The 12,852-nt window shown below is 45.3% G+C and overlaps 1 protein-coding gene across 6 annotated transcripts in view; it reads left to right on the top strand.

Moving 5' to 3' along the window:
* COL6A6 (collagen type VI alpha 6 chain) overlaps nt 1-12,852 on the top strand; it is a 146,585-nt gene that overhangs the window by 100,062 nt on the left and 33,671 nt on the right. For all 6 annotated transcript variants that reach the window (XM_072971273.1, XM_072971302.1, XM_072971293.1 and 3 more), the window contains 5 exons: nt 2,907-2,969; nt 7,863-7,925; nt 8,706-8,756; nt 10,911-10,946; nt 11,823-11,885. In XM_072971273.1, coding sequence (XP_072827374.1) covers nt 2,907-2,969; nt 7,863-7,925; nt 8,706-8,756; nt 10,911-10,946; nt 11,823-11,885 — 276 coding nt within the window. The remainder of the gene's footprint in view (nt 1-2,906; nt 2,970-7,862; nt 7,926-8,705; nt 8,757-10,910; nt 10,947-11,822; nt 11,886-12,852) is intronic.

Below are 12,852 nucleotides of genomic sequence, written 5' to 3'. Positions count from 1 at the left end.
CTGCACATATATTTTTAAATTTACATATATGTACTGTTCATTGTTTCTATGCACAGTCAGGTTTTCTAATGTTCTAGTGCCAAGGCTATCTGCATCCGTCCATCCATCCATCCATCCATCCAAGTATTCGTGTATTTTGGAAGGCCTTCAAGCAGGTTGATGTCATATTGCGCTTGTGTGTGCTTCAGGGGACTACACATGAAGTCATCTCTCAGAAATCACCTTCATAGAACTCATTATGTCTGAAGGAAGCATGGAAGTGAGCTCTTAAGCAAGACTTCTGGCTTACCCCTTATTGTCAAGGATGTTAAAATCTCTCTATTTCATCCTTCGATGAAGTTCATGAAAATTTCACATGGAAAAACCAACAAATTAAACACATGATTTCACCCCTCTTGGGGACCATTCCTGGATAGGTGGATGGATGGATAGAGTAATGGATGGATGGATTGATCACTTCCAGGTCCAATCCTAAGTTCTGGAGAGATGAAGGCAGTAAGATGTGCCACTTCCTTCAAGGAGCATACAGGCTGGTATCTAGTGGGTGAGACAGAGAAATAAATGGACAGCCACATGCAGAGTAGAGGCATCTGTGGGACAGTGATGAGACCTAGCACGACCAGGGGGTTTGGGTGTTCTTGAAACAGTGACGCTGAAAGTCAGGTTTTCAGGATGGGAGATTCTGCCTCTCCCAAGACAGGAAAATGGAAGAGCCAAGGGAACAATTTACACAAGTGGGGAGGCATAAGACAGCGAGGAATATTTGGGGGCTTCAGGTGGTTTGATGAGCATGACCATAGCGTGACTGAAGCAGCCCCAGGTGACTGTGGAGGCGTGTGACACCCACGTGTTCAGGGATTATTTCATAGCAATAAAAACCTTCCACTTCATTCTGAAAGCTACTCGGCATTCAGAATTTCAGACAAAGTAACAGCATCAGCCTGACATTTTAAATAGAAAGGAAAAATGGAAAGGAGAATGCATTAGGGGGAGGCCAGGCTACATTCCAGAAAGCTGGGAGTTTCAGCAGAAATGCCAGCAGGGCCTGCAGGTAGGTGGTGGCCGTGGGAATGGAAGTGAGGTGGATACAGGAACGGGGAAGGCTCTGCAGGGCTTATAGCTGATCGACTTGGAGACGAGCTGGAGGGAGGGTGATGTTCTCAGGTTATTGGCTTGGGTTGCAGAGCAAGTAAAGGGTGGCCCCATTCCTCATGGAAACAATATGGGACTGAGTGAGTTGTGGGCAGTATGACTGTCTTTGGTAATGGATTCCCGTGAGATACCAAATAGTTATTTTAATATATGAGTCCGTTGTTCAGTTGAGTGGTTCCAACTGGAGTCACATATTTAGGAATCATTTTAGAGGAGTGGTGTGTGAATCAGGAAAAGGGGATGTTGTGAAAATATAAGATCAGAGGGGCCTGGGGTTCCTGGAGATTTAAGAGGCAAATAGAAGAAATGTCTTCAAAATTTACTGAGATGAAACTAAGGAGGGACCAGGAGGACCGTGGTGACTTGGCATTACAGAAGTTAATGGGAAAGTGTCAAAGAATATGTGATCAAATTCAAATAAGTTAAGAACGGAAAAAAAGTCAACTGGGTTAAACACGAAGGTCATGGGAGCTCCATGCAGTGGGGGAGTGAAAGTTAGAAGAGAAAGGGTTAAGAGCTATGGAGAGTGAAGAAATGGAGACTCTTCTAAGGTGAAGAAGGGAGGAGGGGAGTAGAAGCTTGGGGAAAGATCATTATCTTCCCTGGTAACCAAGGCGTTGTTCAGCTGTCTTTCCTTTTAGGAAATTTTCAATGTCCAACTTATTACATTTTTAATTTTTCAAAAGATGAAAAGGTTAATGACCATTATTTCTAATTTAGTATCATGCTTATTACACAGATTTGGTTTATTTATTTTTAAATTATAGTAACCATGGCAAAAAGAAATGTGAAAATAATTTCAATCCACTGGTGTTTGGATTACTTACAAGTACCTGAAAACAGTTTAACCGAAAGAGGCTGGTTGCCACATGTCTGGATCTCCCAGAGGCAAAACTCATCCCAAGAGTCAATAACATGGGAAGACAGCGGGGCTGTCTCTGAATTGGGGTTTTTAAATGTGCAGCTCTGAAGCTGTCCCGGGAAAGCACGTTTTCTAGAATCTTGGAGAGGCTTCTGCTATAGCAAATGGATTCTCCGTTTTGACGCGTGGTACGTTTGTCCATTTGTTTAAAGTTTGTTATTAGGTTCTTCAGTAAAATCTTAAAGCTTTCTTAAGTAGGTTTTCTATCTTGTAAAATTTAAGTAGTTTACAGTGGTTGTTTTTTCCTTACTGGTACATGGGAATTTATTTACATTTACTTTTCCAACTTAGCACTAGGAAAGGGAAATGATACCAGGATATTTATCATGTACCACTTGAATGTATTTTATTAATGCTGATTATTTTGAGTAAAGTTTCTCGAGCTTCCTATTGTTCTAATCATGTCATTTGCAAACAGAGGTACGTTTACCTTCCACAATGACATCAACATGCTTCCTACCGAAACAAGGAGCCAGGAAGGCTGCAGTTGAAGGCAAATGTCATTTGAAATGCCTTCTGAAAACGCGAGACATTTCAGCACCATCTGCTCCAACAGCAAAACAGGGAGAACCTAAAACCTCTGTGGAGGAGAAGACTCGCGGGGGAAATGCGAGCGTTCCGGCAACATCTGGCATGGATTATTTTATTAATTTCCTTTTGGTTACTGCTGTTTACTTGACAGCTGTGATACTTTTTTTTTCCAGAGCAGGAATCAATAAAACCACCCCTCTTTTCCCATCTGTGGTTCATTTTCATCTTAGAAGAGACACAGAGGGCTTAGAGGAAAGCTGCTTTATGCTCTGCTGCATTTGTCACCCTTGTTTTGTTTCAGGGGCTTCCAGGACCTGCGGGAGAGGCAGGGAGTCAAGGCCGATGGGGAAGCCAAGGAACTAAAGTAGGTCACATTCTTTATACCCATGACAGCTGAAGTTTTGCCTCTCGAGGGAAGTGTGTCTGGCTGAATTAGCCAGAGCCCTTTCAACACAGAGGAGAGCATACCTCATAGTCCCTATGCCTGGGCTTGATTCTTGGAGCGCCAGCAGCATCGAAGGGTGTGGGTGTGGACCGGGATGAGGTCAGGGATTCGAGCTCAGCATCCTCTCAGGAGGGCTCCACCCGATCTGAGCCGGGGGTCTCTGGGGAGGGGGACTGCTCCGGGGCAGGTCTGCCTTTCTCCCCCACTCCCTCCCGCCTTCTCTTATTCTTCCTTTCTTCCCCCCCCCCCCCCCCCCCCCCCCGATCATGCAAACCTTTGCTGAGCGCCTTTTAAGACGAAGGTGCCCTGCTGGCATTCAGCTGGGCTGGAAAGCCGGCTCCAGGAGAGCAGGAATCCCTGTCAGTTTGCTCTCTCTGAATCCCTAGAGCTTAGAACAGTCCCTGGCACTGAGAAGCGCTCAGTAAACACTTGTTTAATGAAAGGATTTCTGGATTGTGTAATGATAAGGATGACATAGAGTCAACCTCACAGAACTTAGAATATTTTAATTAATTTTTATTGAAGTAGAGTTGATTTACGATGCTGTGTTAGTTTCTGGTGTACAGCACAGTGATACCTTCTTTTTCATATTCTTTTTCATGATAGGCTATTACAAGACATTGAATACAATTCCCTGTGCTCTACAGGAGGGCCTTGTTGTTTATCTAGTGTATGTATAGTAGTATCTGCTGGTCCCAAATTCCCAGTTTATCCCTCTCTCCATCCTTTCCCCTTTGGAAACAAGTTTGATTTCTATGTCTGAGTCTATTTCTGTTTTGCAGATAAGTTTATTTATATTATTATTTTAGATTCCACATGTAAGTGATACGTAATTCTCTTTCTCCGTCTGACTTAGAGCACTTAGTATGACAATCTCCAGGTCCATGTTGCTGCAAATGGCATTATTTTATCCTTTTTTTATGTCTGAGTAGCATTCTGTTGTGTATATATTACTACATCTTCTTCATCCAGTCACCTGTTGATGGACATCTAGGCTGTTTCCATGTCTTAGCTGTTGTAAATAGTGCTGCTATGAACACTGGGGTGCAGGTGTCTTTTTGAAGTAGGGTTCCTTGTGGATATATGCCCAGGAGTGGGATTCCTGGGTCATATGGTAAGTCTATTTTTAGTTTTTTAAGGAATCTCCATACCGTTTTACACAGTGGCTGCTAGAATATTTTCAAGACACTAGCCTATGACGTAAAGCACAAGTTGGGGTAAGGAACTGAAGTAGAGATTTAAATGCAGTTTTAATAGGAGTGTCTGTGGGCTGGAGGAAGAGCCATCGTAAGGGTACTGACTTCACATGGACTTAGAAGATGAGAAGCACTGGATGAGCAGAGGGGGTACATTTCATGTGGAAGAAGAGTGAAGGAAAGCATAGGGTTGGGAAAATCCCATTAATCATTTTTGGGGGGGATGAAAAACGGTCCTGTCTGAGGGGCACAGAGAAAACAAGAAGGTGGGTGGTAACTGACTTGACTAGGTAGCCAGGACGGTGTTAACTACAATTTGTGATTGGAGTGTATGGACACAGCCAGACATGGAAGACTTCAAATAGGCAGCTCATTGTGGAGGTCATCTGAAGGCTGAGAGTGGAGGCGGGCTGGCGTGCTCTCACGGTCTCCAACACAAGTGATGATTGGATGACGTAACAGGGCGTGGGCAGGAGGGGCTTGTGATGGTTAGGAGTCTTCAAGGATGAAGCTGAGGCAGAAGAGTCTAGACAAGCCGTGGGCTTCCAGCAGGAGCGGTCACACCATCACAGAAGTGGGAAAGTCAGGAGGAGAGTGGGAATGAGAGTGAAGAAATCACTTGGTTTCGGGGACAGAGGACAGGGTCTAGGGCTGGTTGGGGATGCCTGTTTCAGAATCGTTTGGATTTCAAAAAAAGACTCTTGGGGACGACGCTTTGTAAGAAGGGTAAGAGGAAACAGATGATGAATTATTAGAAAGAGGGGGAGAGGCAGAAAAGCACACCGGATGCTGAGAAAGAGGGTTCAAGGAACAAGGAAGAGTCAAGTATCAGGTAACGGAGGGCGGTGCTAGGATGCTACAAGGAATGGATTCCTAAATGTAGCAGCCGACCAGCTGCAAGGGACTGAACAGTGTGTTCCGGAGGAAGAAGTGGTTATGGGGCTGAAAGCTACTCTTTGGAGAGACTGGGCTTTAGAGGCAACAGAGAAGGCGTTGGCTGCTAGTACCAGCAAGGTCTAGGACAGATCAGAGCGGGGTATGTGTTTGCTTTCAGTGATACCAGAGACGCTAGCATGTTGATGAACAGAGAGAAGAAAAACAGAAAGGAGGAGGTTGAAGATGTGGGAAAGAGTGGATAAGTAATGGAGAAATTTCTTGACACTGAGGATGAGACCGAGGGCAGAAGAAGGGAGACTCGCTTTGTCATGATGGAGAGCTGCCGAGAAGGCTGGCATTGGTGGAGCCAGCAAAGGAGTGTTACAAAGGCAGTTGACTGCAGGGTGAAATGAGGTCCACAGATGACAAGGATAATCAGCTCCCAGAGGAAGGGGTTACTGGAACAGGAGGTGTAGCTATGATGGTCTGGAAAGGTGAGTTTGGAACCCATGCGGTCCTGCCTTGCCCCGGAGAAGGCTGCTGGGCAGGAGAGTCGCTGGTAAGAACCAAGTTTAGCTCCCAGTGAGCAAGGGTGTGGGTGAGTGCAGGTCTCAGCGATGTGGAGAGAAGGTTTGAAGGTGCACTGACGGTGCTCCATGGAGTATGATGGAAGGGACCAAGAGATGGGTAGCCGGGGATGTAGGGACCCCAGAGCTGGTGTCAGTGAGTGTGTGGAAGGAGGTGGAGGTGAGCGGGGGAGCGGTGGCAGGGAAGATCATTATTAATAAGAGGGACTTGAGAATGGGAGGGGGCAAGAATTGGGGAAGTAAGTGCCCTCAAAGCAAACCCAAGCCCCTAGGCAGCCCCAAGAGGTCCCAGGTCCTCTAGACCCCAGCACTTACTCCAGCCTTACTCCATGAAGTTCCCAGGGGACAGGCTCAGTGCCTGGCTGTGACCCGTAACAAAATGTTTGACCCTGGACAAGCCATATGACCTACCTTGTCTCCCTGCCTTAAAGCAGATGCTCTCAGGTTTCAGCGCACCCAAAAATCCACTGAGAAGCTGGTGTACAAAGGCATATCCTGGGGCCCCACTGCCAGAGACCGATACCCACGGGGTCCAGGAATTTCCTTTTGCATGTGGACCCCAGGTCCCTGGGAGGCAGGTGGCCCCAGAGCACTCTTCAGGGGTTCCCTTCCATGGAACCCTATTCGATTTCACGCCCAGGCTCAGTGCTGTTGGACCTTTGTCCATCTGGACATCTCACGCAGACCATGCTGCCTTTCTATCCTTAACAAAGAGTTAACCACCCCCACTCCTTAAGTGTGAGCTGAGCCCTCTTCCACACACTTTCCCCCAAAGAGTGCATTATGGAAAGGGCAGGAGGGGACAGACAGTGGAGAAACTTGGCCAGTCCTCCCTCAAGAGGATGGTCAAGGTTACCTTCGGTAGTGACAGCCACATTAATAGCACGTACTGTTGGTACGATGTGGTGAGAAGGGCGCTTCCCTGCTGGGGTCATATCTCCCCAAAGTCATAAAACCCCTCGTGATGATGAGGGGTACATCACACAGTCTCCAACTGAGGTATACTCTACAGCATACCTGACCGGTACTCCTCAGAACTGGCCAGGGCATCAGAAATCTGAGAAACTGTCACAATCCAGAGACGGCTAAGGAAACGTGACATTGGTATCCCAGATGGGATCCTGGAACAGGCAAAGGCATTAGGTAAAAACTAAGGACATCTGAATAAAGTAGGGGCTTTGCTTAATAAGAATGAGTAGGTATTCGTGTACTTGTTGTAGCTACTGGTGTAACTAGTGTCATATCAACCATAGAGGAGTGTGTAGGAACTGTCCACTGTCTTCGCAACGCTGCTGCAGGAGGTAGTGGTAAGGCGCAGTAGCAGAGTGCATGCTTAGCACACACAAGGTCCTGGGTTCAACCCCCAGCACCGCCATTTAAAAAAAAAAACTGTATTCAATTTCTTGTAATGAGCTGTAATGGAAAAGAATCTGAAAAAATATATATATATGCATATGTTTATAACTGAACCCCTTTGCTATATGCTTGAAACTGACATTGTAAATCAACAACACTTCAATAAAAATGACATTTAAAAATTTTTTTAATCTGTTGTAAATTTAAAATCTAAACTTTTTTAAAGGTTTTCTTTTTCTTTTTTTTTTTTTAAGAAGAGGAGTAAGCCTTCTTTTGTAGACCCGTACTAGCTTTCCCAGGTAGCTGGCTTCCCTCAACAGAATGCTGGGGTTGCTTTATGACCCACAGTAGGTGGCTCCTGGTCGGAAGCCAGGCCAGGGATGGCTCGCTACCTTGGTTATCTTGATTGACACATCAAACCTTAAAACTAGGTGACTGAGTCTGTTTCTGCAGCAGTCAGATGAGCTGCCTAGATCACCATGGAAAACAGTTGTGTTAACTTTTTGAAACAGCACGGCTCCCCCCCTTACTCATGGTGAGACATTTCCAAGGGCGCGGCCCCAGCCCCGAGCTCGCCCTGAGAGGGCGGCCTGCGCCGAGCAGGTCGGCAGACCCGCTGGGGCTTCGTCCTTCAGCGGAGGAGCCTTGCTCACCAGCCACAGCAGCTCATCTCGTGTTGCTTGGCCAGCTCACAGTCCTGGCCACGGGCCCGAGGGATGCAGCTGAAAAGTCTTGTCGGCTAATGTCCTTTTCACGAACAACCTAACGAGGACGCGTTCTGCTGTACTCTTTGACAGGGGGAGCCCGGTGACCTGGGAGAAAAGGGAGCCACTGGCCTTCGGGGACCTCGAGGCGCTGCGGTTCGTGTTCTATCACTGCTTTTGATCTGGTTCTTGGACTCTTAGTTCAGTGGATACCAGGTGTGGTCTCTGAAGAGAGCGTCGGAGAGAGCGTCCCAGTCAAGCTGTATCGCTTTCTAGAAACTGAGCTGTTCCCCCCGTCCTGGCCAGCTTTTCCATGGTGGTGTCTCACCCGGCACCAAACATCCTAACCAGATGCGCTTGAAGCCGAGTGATAAAGTGGGCAAAACGTGTCTTTAGCATCCCCGTAACCCTCCTCCCACCCCTTCCTCCCACCTGAGCCTGTTCGTTGGAAACCCAGCCCGCCCTTCCTCAGGGCCCAGGGCTTCCCGTAAGGCGCTGTGCAAGGCTCGGGGCCCAGCAGTCAGCCCCGACGCCCAGGCGTGGAGGACGCCTCCCTTGTATCTAGCAAACTGCAAATGGGTCAGAGCGAAGGTATTAAAGAGCAAACGTTGTCCAGGAGCGAGAACACCACCACCTCCTTTTATGAGGATTACTGTATACCTGGAACTTCCACATTCCATCCTCTTAACACCGGGAGCAGGGGAATTACTACTGCTCTTTGACAGATGAGACTAAGAGACGGTGCATTATCTGTATCTGGTATTGAGGGTTTTCTTTAAGTGTCATGGTCACCGGATGTCAGCGCCCTGCCCCAGAGAGAGAATCCTGGTGTCTAATTTTTCCTAATCAGACCGAAGAACTGGCGGTCTACTCTCGTGGATAAGCCTGCCTCTGTCTATAGTCAGGAGCGTTTGTAAATAATTGCCTTGTTTACAGGGCGGTGATGGCGGCCCGGGTTATGGCAGCATTGGCAGTAAAGGAGCAAAGGTAAGACACGGTGACAGGAAGCAGGACGTTTTCCTTTTCTTTTTTGTTGCTTTTGGGGAGGGGGCCACATTTAAGAGAAAAAAAGCAGTGAATAAGGTAGTTATGGACCTTTACAGCTAGATTTCAATCATTGATTTGCTGGGATCTCATAGGGAATACGGTAGAAGAAAAAACAGCTTGATGGTTTCAGGTGCAGGCAACAATTGAAACTTGAAATTAATTTTCTGTTCTTTGCAGAGATGTGCGGCCAGGGCCTGGCTGGTTCCAGCCTCAGCAGTGCATCCAATCTTAGAAGCTCTGTGCTCGAGGGGAGCATTCCAAAATTTGCCCTCCGCTTACGATGTTTACTTTCACATTACTGAGAAGTTTTACGGGCATTAGGCCAAGCCGTAACTTCAAAATTCAACCTTTTGACCTTCTGCCAGAATTATAATTTTATAGCAGGGAGTGTACAGCTCAGTGGCAGAGCATGTGCTTAGCGTGCCCGAGGTCCGGGGTTCAATCCCCTGTGCCTCCATTAAAATAAGTCAATAAACCTAATTACCTCCACCACCCCCAAAAAATTAAAATTAAAAAAAAATTTTTTTAAGATTGTAACTTTATATTGTCACTGAACATTTAAGTGTCTGGAAGTAAGATATTTTACTATAAACAGTGATTTCTAAATACCAATAGTAATCACTTAGAAATCATAATAGCAGCGTCCACAAAAACATAATAAAGTTTAGAATAGCCTTTCTGCCAAATGTTGGAGACCTATGACAAAAATTACTGAGGTAGAACATTTCAGCAAATGAAGACATACCAAGGTCTTGCTGGAAAGTGTAAAACATTATAATGGATCAATGTAATTCCAAGTAAAGTCGCAATGGGAATGATGTCAGAGGCTGTGAAATAAACAAACCCCCTCAAAGCTAAAAATTTCTTTTAAAAAGAAAAACTAACAAATGAGGACTTTCCAGTGAAGTTTTCATTAGAATGGAGAATAATTGAAAGCAACCTTAATGTCTGATAAAAAGGGAAGCCCTTAAGTAGCCTGTGGCATTGGAATATTAGCCACTCTTTAAAAATGAATGTATATGATGTTTATACATTAATTGTATAGAAATTATATGACAATGTCAAGTGAAAAATCAGAATGTAATAAAAAACATTTATCCCAATTGTGCTAAAATGCATTTTTTATTTTGGAGGATGATTTAAAAAAAACACCTTTATTGTGGTATAATTTCTATACAGTAAACTACACATATTTCAGGTGTACAGTTGGATGAATTTTGATAAATGTGTACACCCATGAAACCACCACCAGAGTCAAGACAGCTAACATTTCCATCACTCCCCAAGGGGTGCAAATTTCTAACTCCCGATTTATCCCTCTCCCACCCCTTTCCCCTCTCTGGTAACCATAAGTCTGTTCTCTATGTCTGTGAGTCTGTTTCTGTTTTATAGGTAAGTTCATTTGTGTCTCTTTGTTTTTTAGATTCCACATATAAGCAACATCATATGGTTAAAATGTGGTTTTTAAAGATTAAAGAAAATCATTACATGATATTTATTGTAACAGACAAATACAGAATGTTTATAGTAACAGTTCTGGGAAGTGAGATTGTGGTGGTTTTTCTTCTTTCTCTTCTTTGGTATTTTATATGTATTTGAGGAGATACTCCTTTTAATAATCAGAAAATAAACTTTATCTTAAAATTTTTCTTCACCAAATGAGGATTAGCGTCCCTCATCAGCTATAGTCTGTGGCCAAAGTAAGGTGAACAGAGGACCAGAAAACACACGATCAAATTCAGACTGCAGGCTTCCCAGATTTCTCCATCGAAATCCATTTTAAGAAGACTGTTTCACAGGCACGTGGCCACATCGCCAGCTCCCCTGTGGAAGACTACAGTCAGAGGAGAGCTAATTTTAATCCCTCAGATGTGTACTTTTATTCACTTGTTTTAGATTGTCATGACATTTTGATGAGCCCAGTAAACAGTTTAATTTAGAAGCTGGACTTAGCTTCTCAAATCGTGCTGTGCAGTTTCATTTCCAATTGTTTTGGCCCTTCTGTGGTTCACAGGCACTTAAACTCGATAAGACAGCAGACACAATTCAAGTCAGTGTGATATGATCCATACGTGTATTTTCTGTCAATTACAGGGGCAGGAAGGATTCCCTGGAGAAAGTGGACCCAAGGTACCGTGTCCTTCATACTGACTAGAGGTCAACCAGAGATACCCCTGGGGTCGGGAACTGCATCACAGGGTGATAGAAGGGTAGTTAATTATAACTGAATAAAAAGAAACCTTTATGGGGAAAGGGGCGAAGAAAGAAGCCGGCGTTTCAACAAGTGTTTTATTCTAGTTCTTCAATTCCTAAGGAAGAAGTCACCCTCACTTTTTCCCTCGCACGCACCCGTTCCCCTCTATTATACATATTTTCTTCTTTGCTCTAAAGAAGTAAAATGTAAGGGAAATGAAAATTACCTGATCCCACTTGGCTCAGTTCTCCAATGTGTTTATAAATCACCCTCAGAGAGTAAGTTAGCAGTGGCGTCCCCTCTCTTAAGGCTTTGACTTCTGCTGGAGACGCTTATGGAGCTCAGGAAATGCCAGGTCCTGGGTAGGATCAGGGGACGAAATAAAGGGCAGGGTTCATGTCTCCAAGGAGGCTGTGTTCTGGCTGGAGAGATGGGGAAGTCAGACAGTGAGGCTGCAGTGTGCTTAGTTCAGAACTAAGAAGTAAGGGGTTTGGGTTGGGGGGCAAGACACTTCAAAGAAGACTGTTAAAGATAAAAATATGGATGAAAAATGTCTTATTGTTGGAATCAGTTTAAAAACACATAGCAGGTGGGGAGAGAGTATAGCTCAGGGGTAGAGCGTGTGCTTAGCATGCACGAGGTCCTGGGTTCAATCCCCAGCATCTCCGTTAAACACATAAATACGTAAATAAATAAATAAACCTAATTACCCCTCCATGCCCCACCCAAAAAAAAGTAGAAATAAAAACACATTAAGATGTAGCTCTTCCATTTTAGTAACCATTTTATTTTGCTTGTCTAACCTCCTTTAGGGTGAGGAGGGCGACCCTGGCGGTCCAGGAGAAACGGGACCCAAGGGAGCTGGAGGCAAGACGGTAAGCTTCTTGGACGGCAAAGCCTCCACCCACAGCTGTTTTTTCCCGTTTTACAGGCGTTTGTCACTTGATCCCAGAGACTGTAAAGTGTGTGTTTTCTGTTAAGGCAAACTTGGGGAAGGGAGATGGGTATTTTTCCCATCCTCACGGCCAGCAATAAAGTAGTGAACTGTTAGCTCTGAGCCAACAAGGCCACCTGTCCTGGCTAGCATGGTGCCATTCTCAGCCCTGGGGATACGTGTGTGTGCAGGTGTTTCATAGGGAAGCCTTGTGGCCCAGGGCAGTTTTTGCGCCACAGAAAACGGTCAGTTTAATCCCATCCCCAGGCAGAATTTGTGTAACTTAATGCCTCATGGTGCCACATCTTCTCTATTACGGTCTGGACAGACTGTAACGAGGTGGTCCTCTCCCCATTTAGTTCAAGAAAGGACCTCCTGAGCTCTGCGAGAAAGTTTGCATTAAGCATGTGACTGAATGTGTCCTTGGGATTCCCCGGGGGGCCTTGGACAGTGCCTGATGCTCTGGACCACTCAGTAACCCCCTGCGTCGCGAACTTTCTTGGGTTCCTGTGCGCTAAGGACGGATCCTTGCTCTGCTGACTCCTTATACGCCATCAACTGTGCAAAACTGAGGTGGCTGCTTTATAAGAGACACAATCTTACCACCGTCATCTCCCAAGACATCCTTTGTCTCTTTTCTTCCAAGCGGCATCCATCAGGTGAACTGATCTTGGTACCACGTCAATTAGCGGGGAAAGAAAAACACAAAATCTGATAAAAACTGACACTTGAGGTGGCTTTTCAGTTTTGCCACCAGAGTTAATTTTACTCTGATCTGTTTTTTTCCCCTGCAAAGTATAACTAAAACTTTATGTGAAGAGATGATTTATGTAGGTTTCAGGGGTGCAGAACAGAGAAACTTCCCTTTCCCTCTGTCCTGTTTCTCCCAAGGGCACTGCTTCCCAGCT

Source organism: Vicugna pacos, chromosome 1, assembly GCF_048564905.1.
Source record: "Vicugna pacos chromosome 1, VicPac4, whole genome shotgun sequence".
NCBI lineage: Eukaryota > Metazoa > Chordata > Mammalia > Artiodactyla > Camelidae > Vicugna > Vicugna pacos.
This window is presented reverse-complemented; position numbering and strand designations above follow the sequence as displayed.